General features: G+C 42.8%; 1 protein-coding gene across 1 annotated transcript; it reads left to right on the top strand.

The window, feature by feature from the left end:
• Nucleotides 1-601: 601 nt before the first annotated feature.
• Nucleotides 602-8,058, top strand: PIP (prolactin induced protein). Its single transcript, XM_025929272.2, has 4 exons — nt 602-759; nt 2,787-2,895; nt 7,169-7,283; nt 7,834-8,058. The coding sequence occupies exons 1-4, from the start codon at nt 665-667 to the stop codon at nt 7,956-7,958; spliced, it is 444 nt and encodes a 147-aa protein (XP_025785057.1). The 5' UTR covers nt 602-664; the 3' UTR covers nt 7,959-8,058.
• The last annotated feature ends 459 nt before the right edge of the window (nt 8,059-8,517 follow it).

The following is an 8,517-nucleotide window of genomic DNA, read 5'->3' as shown; positions in this document are numbered from 1 at the left end:
TGTGTGTGTGTTACAGTCTCTGAAATTAAGAACTCAACAATCACACGCATCTTCATGTCACCCAGTTATATGGCCTTAATTCCCCATCATCCAGAGCAGCCCACCTCTAGTTTTCTCCTCTCTTATGATTGGTGGTAACCCCCTAGGAGAATCCTAATCACCCTAGCAGCCCTACAAAATTTTTTGAAGAACATCTCCTCTTGAACTTACCATAAGGGGGTACCAAAAGTTTCCTACAGCTGTGATCTGAAACCTGCTACCCACAGCTGGGCTCTCTGCCTCTAGAGACTAGGGGAGCAGACTGTAGCTAAAGCTACATACAGCAGGCATATGATTATGAGGGAAAAGAAAACATTTGCATAAGAGGGAAGAGCTTTTGAGGTCTTTTGAGGTCCTGGACACTCTGTGAAATTCTGACATACCAAGTAAACGAGGAAGGATAATCTCTTTTCTCAGACACTAACACTATAGACGAATGTTGACTTTTTCCATAGGAAAACAAACTTCAGCTCAACAAGGAAAGATCATGAGTGGGAAGGGTATTTGGGTAGTTGACCACAGGGATCCGCTTGGCAGCTCTCTCACTTGCTTGATCTGCATATAAGGAGTATGCTGGGCACCTGGGACTGTGTTCTCTAAGACGTCACATTCTGTCTCCTCCACCATGCACTTTCTCCAGCTCCTGTTCAGAGCCAGCTCTGCTGCCCTGCTCCTGGTTCTCTGTCTGCAGCTGGGGACCAACAAAGCTCAGGAAAACACGTGAGCCAAGCCTTTCTCTTCCTCACAAAAATCCTTTCAGGGAAGGATCTTATCTTAGCCTGAAAATCTCTACATCCTTTCCTGAAAACTTTTCAACTTTCCAGAACTCTGGTCCCAGAGACTGTCCTAAACCCCATTTCAAGTTCCACTTCTCTCCTCTTAGGAAGTCTCATAAACTATACTCATATTTCCACTGGGTTCTTCTAGGTTGTCCATGGAAATAAGTCTCCCAGTGTGCATATAGGCTATAAGTAACAATCAGTCTTGCTCTATGGCTCTGATCCACATCCTGTCCATAGTCTACACCTTTGTCAGATTTCTGGTCAGTAAACTTTACATTCTCACACCTTGCCTCCTAGAACAGCAGGTTTAGCAAGTCTGTGAGTTCTAGCGATAGCTTTAAGCAATGTTAGTAGGACTCACTAAAGGATCAGAGGCTCTGATCACTGATCCTTGACCCCATGGTCCAAGGTTGAGCCAGCCAAGCAGCTTAGACATTCTTCCTATTCTGAAGCTCAAAGAAAAAAGCAAGTACACACTCACCCACCACCTACACTAGGACCTGGGAACACAGGCTCAGAAGCCAAATCATTGAGGGTACATATTTGAAGGAAGCAGGAAAATTGGGGGAAATGAAGTAGGAAATGGAGCCAGAGTCTGGGAGAAGCAGGGACACTCAGCAAATCTAGGGGGTTTTCTCAACAAGAACAGGGTTTTGAATGCCGGGTTTTGGGATTGTGATTCTGATGGTACCCTCTGTGGCACAACCAGATGTCCTGTCCTGGAGTAAAACATTCAGAGTCTTGACAAGTTGGTAGAATGGAGCCCAATGTCCTAAGAAATTTTGAATGGGGACAGGTTCAGACACAGATATCACCCCATGTAGCCCTTAGGGGGCAGCAAGTTGGTGAAATAAGCTGTACTAATTAGGGTGATCAGAATTCCCGTCTGCCCAGAGATTTCTCAGTGTTAGCACTAAAAGGCTGTCATCCCAGGAAGCTCCTCACTCCTGGGCAAGCTGATCTGATCACTCACTCTAGCTAAGCTGGTCATCTTATCACTCCTAAATTCATTTACAAATGAGAGGAATTTTGGAGGAATTTTGGAATTCCTTTACACTGAGCACTAGAGCAACTGGCACAAGAAATGCAATATCTCCAAAATCTGAGATGCTTTACCCTAGGAAAATGGGACTGTGAAGCATTGTAGCCAAAACCGTAAATTCCCTCCTGTCCCACCAATACCAAGGAGTTCAGCCAGGAGTTTCTGGGAGAAAGAAAGTAACTCTCCTAGTCTTGAACCCAGGTCTCCCTGATGAAGAAATCCTTGACTTCTCTCTGCTTCCATTTCCTTTTCCCATCAGATTGTGATATGTGGCTTAAAAGTATGGTGGCATCTAAAGGCCTCAAACATGGCCATATGTCCAAATTCTCTGCAGTGCTAAAGAAATACAAATACCTAGGCCCCACCAGGAATCAAAGAAGGATGATCTCAAGGATGACTCTAAAAATTCCTCCAGTGCATTGAGATGTTTTTGGTTTAACACGATTCTGTTGACATGGAATTTTCTAGTAATGATGACTTGAGCCTCCCCCACCCCACATTAGTGGACAGTCAACAGAACCTGAAGGATTTTATTAAGAAATGACATGTAATATTATACTTCTATTCCTTTTTTTAAATTCATTTTTTTGTCAGTGGAAAGAAAGACAATGCTCAATTTTAAATAAAGCATCAAAGCTGCTATATTAAACAAAACAAAGTCTTGTAGAAAACAACCAAAGCAAACAAGGATCAAAAATTTCCAGGGGTTCTTCATTATTGCACTATATGCTAAGTAACTTGGATGTAAATTAAAAAATTAAAATTAAAAAAAGTCCAGGGGTTCTGATGCTCAGCAATTGATTCAGCTCTCATTATCCCCTTTGCTTTACACCTTTCCTGTTGCTTACGCTCTGCTCATTGTGTGCTCCTCTCGTGCACGGGACAGATCTCTGATCTCTATCCTCCTTCCCTGTTCCCCAAAGCGGTCGAAAAGTGATAAAAATGGAGGTACAGATGCCCCGCAGAGCAAACGCAAGTGAAGAAATCACTGTGAAGATGAATGTTAAAACAGAATTGCGAGAATGTATGGTGGTAAGTAGAGGCCTGGGGTAGAGGGTGAACTCAAGACAAATCTGACTCCTTAGTTATGAATACAATTAGATTAATCTCTCACTTTAATATCATGCATTATACTTAATATGAACTGCAATCCTCATGCTCCCAATTCTCATATATACTTGATCCTCAGAACAATCATCAGACCTTGGGGCAGATTACTATTCTCATTTTACAGATAAAGGAATCCGATCCTGAGGTGTAGGAAGGAAGAGAAGGAAAGAAGGAATGGGTAGTGAAGAAAAACACAGCTAAGAGGGAGAAGAGAGGAAAAGCTTATGAGCTGGGAGAGAAGTGGTAAGAGTTCCTCCAAGGTCTGGAAGATGATTGTTTGAGAGGAGAGGTGGGTATAGGGGGTTCTCACAAGGAAAACTGCAACCCCATCCAGTGCATTGAGGCAGGTGGGCAGAAGAGATATGTTGCACAAAACACAAGGGATAAGATTTGCTCCTTGGCAGTGAACTCTGAGCAAAGGCTGCGTTGACCCCCCTCCCTCTGCCCTTTTGCTCTATTGTCAGAAGTTCACTCCTGTTCCAGCCTCCTCTCCCCAACAAGGAGCCCACGCTGTCTTCTCCCCTTTCTCCAATTCGCAGTTGTGGGAGGGAGGTCCAATCCCTTTATTACATCAGAGGTGTTCAAATGGAAATGAGCATAAGTCTCACCTGTGCCTTATCACCAGCTGCTCTGGGCCACAAGGAGAAGGGACCCGTGCAGGTTTAGGGCTTTTCCCCAGGGAAGAGTGTGTCCTTCTCTTCCCTCCCAGCAGTCTCCTCTCGTGTTGTCCCCCACACGCAATCTGCCCCTTGTTAGCTACCTCTGTTCTATGGCCAAAACCCAGGCGTTTCTCCCCTGCCTCCTTCTAGAAGTACACTCTCTCAGGCAGCACATGCATGAGTTTCCTAACTCAAATTAGATTTAAGTACAATGATTAAAAAGAAAACAGAATTGTAAGCATGAGAATTGTTATTCCTTAAAATATATTCTAGAAATGGCCCCATATCTGTAAGAGAAAGATTTCTGATCACTGAGAAAAGAACAACATGGCTGCTTTGTCAAATTTGTCTGTTCACAGTCCAAGAATGTGAATACTGCATGTTAGCTGGGGGTGGGAGGGAGGCCACATCATAATTTCTCAATTCTGTGTTTTGTTTATCATAACGACTGATGACAAAAAGAATGAGAATGTATGCATAAAGGTCTTGTGATAATGGTAGTTCCTGGTAATGATAGATAATGAAAGTCTGTTTCCACCCCTGAAAAAGTGATAGGTGTAAAAAAATGTGCTTAATCAACAAAATCACACGTGAAATAATTTTGTGCTACTGTGATTCATAGGACTATGTTTTAAGAACAATGCTAATACATACAGAGAAAGACAGATACCATGTGTTTTCATTCTTATGTGGATCCTGAGAAACTTAACAGAAGACCATGGGGGAGGGGAAGGGGGAAAAATGTTACAGAGAGGGAAGGAGACAAACATTAAGAGACTCTTAAAAACTAAGAATAAACTGAGGGGTGGGGGGTAGGGGAAAGTGGGTGATGGGCATTGAGGAGGGCACCTGTTGGGATGAGCATTGGGTGTTGGATGGAAACCAATTTGACAATAAATTTCATATTAAAAAAATAATAAATAAAATAATAAAAGAACAATTTTTTAAAATAATTTTTTAATGTTTATTCATTTTTCAGAGAGAGAGAGAATGCAAGTGGGGGAAGGACAGAGAGAGAGGGAGACCCAGAATCCAAAGCAGGCTCCAGGCTCTGGGCTGTCACCACAGAGCCTGACACAGGGCTCGAACTCAGGAACCAAGAGATCATGACCTGAGCCAAAGTCGGATGCTCAACCAACTGAGCCACCTAGGCGCCCAAGCAATCTTTTTAAAACCTACCCAAGTACAAGGAATCTCATAGAATACATTGCAAATTAGAAAGAATTTTGTTAGTTCTGGTCAACCAATTTTTATTTGTAGCTTCCAATATAAAAAAAATGTCTGGCTACAGAAACATCTTCAGATTTTTTTTAATTTAGGAAAATATAGTTTTTATGTGTGAAGATTCTAATACCTAATCTTCATTTTCTAACAATTATAATGTTTTGCAAGTAAATTTTTGATCAAGTGAGGTATTAGGATCACAAATTTAAAATTAAAATAGATTATACCCTCAATCATGAATATAAAGGTTATATAATCTTTTAAGGTTGAAGAGAACTTATAGCAAACCACAGTGCTTTGCTTAAACATTTGTGGTATGGAAGTGCCTGGGTGGCTCAGTCAGTTAAGCGTCGGACTTCAGCTCAGGTCATGATCTCATGCTTCATGGGTTTGAGCCTCATGTGGGGCTCTGTGCTGACAGCTCAGAGCCTGGAGCCTGCTTCGGATTCTGTCTCCCTCTCTGCCCCTCTCCACTCACACTGCCTCTCTCTCTCTCTCTCTCAAAAACTGAATAAACATAAAAAAAAATTAAACATTTGTGGTATGGACCATTTTGTTGATCTCTTGAAGTCTAGGAAATTACTTTTAAATGTGTGAATAGGGGCACTTGGTTTGGCTCAGCCAGTTGAGCATCTGATTCTAGACATTAACTCAGGTTGCAGTCCTGGGGTCGTGGAATTGAGCCCTGCATGGGGCTCCATGCTGAGTGTGGAGCCTGCTTGGGATTATTTCTCTCTCTCCTCTTGCCCCTCTCCCTGGCTGGTGTGCTTGCTCTCTCTCTGTCTCTCTCAAAAAAAAATAATAAATAAATAAATGTGTAAATAAAATGCATTGGACTACACAGGAAAACTACCATATTAAAAAACAAGTGATAATGATTATTAAAAATAAACTTTTGATACGGTACTGTTTACATTACTTTATTGACATATTAGCTAAAAAGGCAATACATTTAAAATATAGACAAGTTAAAATTTATCTTATAAAGATGATCTACATAACGGTTCTTGTTGCTCAGCCTGAATAAGTAGCTCCAACTGTACATTGATTTTGACAAGTGAATTTCAGTGGCCTCGATTTTTTGTTTTGAATATTCAAGTTTTGAAAATTCTGACTCATTAGGATAAACTGTTGTAAATGTCATAAGAGATAAACCCCCAGCAAGAGTAGGTTTCTTGAAAGAAATGCCAGGATCTCCAAAATATTCTGAGTAAAATTCCAATGGGGAGAAAGCTGGAGCTCACCATTTAGAGCTGACAAGCTATTTAGTGCACAGTTTCCAGTTACCTGGGCAAGCTTCAGGAGATGGGCAGATGGCCCCGGCCATGACCATGCAACCCCGTGATATAATGTCCCTGTGTTCAAGGTAGTGATGCATGCAGATAATAGTTTGAGATATATAAACCTGTAAAATGGTATGAACACATCTATGTTTCCCTTCATGATAAAATCACACACACTGCAAATGCCACTGAGGATCATTGATGACATAGTGGGAGGAAATGTTCAATTTCAGTGAGAGGTTAATAAAATAAAAATACAATTTCTTTCCATCTGAGTTCACAGACTCAGTGAATTCTATCCACAGACCCCCCCTGGGTCTGTGGACTCCAGGGTAACACCCCTTGCTGAACACTAACCAGACAAAAGCTTCCTGACGCTGCTGAAACTTATATATCAAGTTGCAAAGCCCTCTCAAGTTAAAAAAGGAAAAAGGAAATTTACCTTCAAGATTTCATCCGTTTATCTAACAGCCAAGTCTGGTAGGTGACTGTTTTCCTCTCACAACTGAGGAAAGAGAGACTGAGAGATGTCACTTCAATCATCAAAGGTCACAGAGTTGGGAGGAGCATAGTTCCAGGAGCAAGGTCCGGTTTTGGCCTCCACACCCAAGATCCAAGCTGTGGTAGCAGGCCATTCCTGAAAGCCCTAGCCAGGAAACCACAGCAAGCGTGCTCCTCAGATGAAGGCTGCCTCAGAATGAGTTCTCCTTGCCCTGTCAATTCACTTACCTCTTCCCTTCGGAGCCCAGACCCATAGCACTAAAGCAGGACATGTTGCCAGAAAACCTTCTCACCCAGGCTTTAGCTCCTGAAAATGATAGACAAAAGAGGACTCCCCAGTGCTTCTGGTCTACATCTGTCCCTGATCTTTGTGCATGAAAGATGTTATCCTCCTCCTCCTCCTCCTCCTCCTCCTCCTCCTCCTCTCCTGCCTCCTCCTCTTCCTCTTTCATGCTCTCTTGTCTTTCTTTCCCTTTCCCACTCCCCAGACTAACACTGGGTCCTCTCTGCCCACTTCTTCCTCCCCAGATTACATCTTACCTCAGAAGCAACATTACAATCGAAGGTCCTTTTAACTATCGTTTCACTGCCTGCCTCTGTAAGAATGCTCCAAGAAATTTCTACTGGGACTTTCACATCAATGGTAAGTATAGGGTGGGGCACCTGGGTGGCTCAGTCGGTTGAGTGTCCAACTTGGGCTCAGGTCACGATCTCACTGTTTGTGGGTTCAAGCCCCGCATCGGGCTCTGTGCTGACAGCTCAGAGCCTGGACCCTGCTTTGGATTCTGTGTCTCCCTCTTTCTCTGTTCCTCCCCTACTCATGCTCTGTCTCTCTCTCAAAAATAAATAAACATTAAAAATTTTTAAAAAATAGTAAGCATAGGGGTCATCCAAGTGAAGAACTATCTACTAGGGTAGGGAAACCATAAAGAGAAATGTTACTCTAGATATGAAACAGAATGTCAGGGCAGGGTGGAGGGAAAGGAGGGAAGGAAAAGGGAGAGTGAATGGGGACTATGCCCAGGTCTGAAAGGTGAGGGGTTGTATAAGAAAATCTAACAAGGGAGATATATTTGCAGATGACTGGGGGGAAACTGGGTCCCAGTAGAGAGGTTCCTGAAACTAGTAAAAAAAGCCAGAAAACTGGGGGTTACAGTGTTATCAGAAAAGATCTTTGTCCTTGTCTCTTTCAGAAACTGCAAAAATAGTAGCAGTGGCCCAAGTTACTGCACAACTAGGTATCTGCCCCAACAATGAGGCAGTGGTGCCCTTGGAACCAAAATATATTTATACCATTGGGACCATAACCGTAGGCTGATCTTGGTGGAAGCCCTTGTCTGCCCCCGAGGATGGTTCCTCTACAGAAATTGGGCTGGAGAATCTGTTGTGGTCTGTAAAATAAACTTCTCATAAGCTTCTCTGTGTTCTGTGTCTTCCCTTCCAAATCTGTCCCAGAGGAGCCTCGGAGCTCCCAGAATATCTGGAACTTTGTTCTTTCAAAGAACTGTTACTGAAGAGAGTTTATGGTTTCTCATTGTCCATTGGTATGAAGAGGGAGAGATGAAGAAATAGAGACGGGTCACAGAATCTGAAATTCCCTGGGCTCCCAAATATGATGCCCCTTCCCTGAACCCATGCCCTGTGCTTCCTTACTGTAGGGAAAAACTCAGAAAGCCAGGGCATGCCAAATGTTCGTGGGAAATGAGGGTCAATGGGGCCATTAGGCACAGCTGGTTAACATAGCACCAGGGTAAAAATGTGAATGTGTATGAATGCCTGCCCAGCCAGACAAACTTAAACTGCTCTTGATCTTTTCTTTCTCATTGATTTTTCCTGATGAAAAAAAAAGGGGGGGGCATTTATCATATCAATAGCCA

This window comes from Puma concolor, chromosome A2 (genome assembly GCF_028749965.1).
Source record: "Puma concolor isolate L17-30 chromosome A2, mPumCon1.1.hap2, whole genome shotgun sequence".
Taxonomy (NCBI): domain Eukaryota; kingdom Metazoa; phylum Chordata; class Mammalia; order Carnivora; family Felidae; genus Puma; species Puma concolor.
The sequence above is the reverse complement of the archived record's forward strand: the minus strand, read 5'-3'. Positions and strand labels throughout refer to the sequence as shown.

Excerpts from the sequence above, each read along its gene's own strand:
- PIP (XM_025929272.2), top strand. The coding sequence starts at position 665 with ATGCACTTTCTCCAGCTCCTGTTCAGAGCCAGCTCTGCTGCCCTGCTC. Across the intron at positions 2,896-7,168 it reads AATTGCGAGAATGTATGGTG|ATTACATCTTACCTCAGAAG; the intron begins GTAAGTAGAGGC and ends CTTCCTCCCCAG. Across the intron at positions 7,284-7,833 it reads CTGGGACTTTCACATCAATG|AAACTGCAAAAATAGTAGCA; the intron begins GTAAGTATAGGG and ends TGTCTCTTTCAG.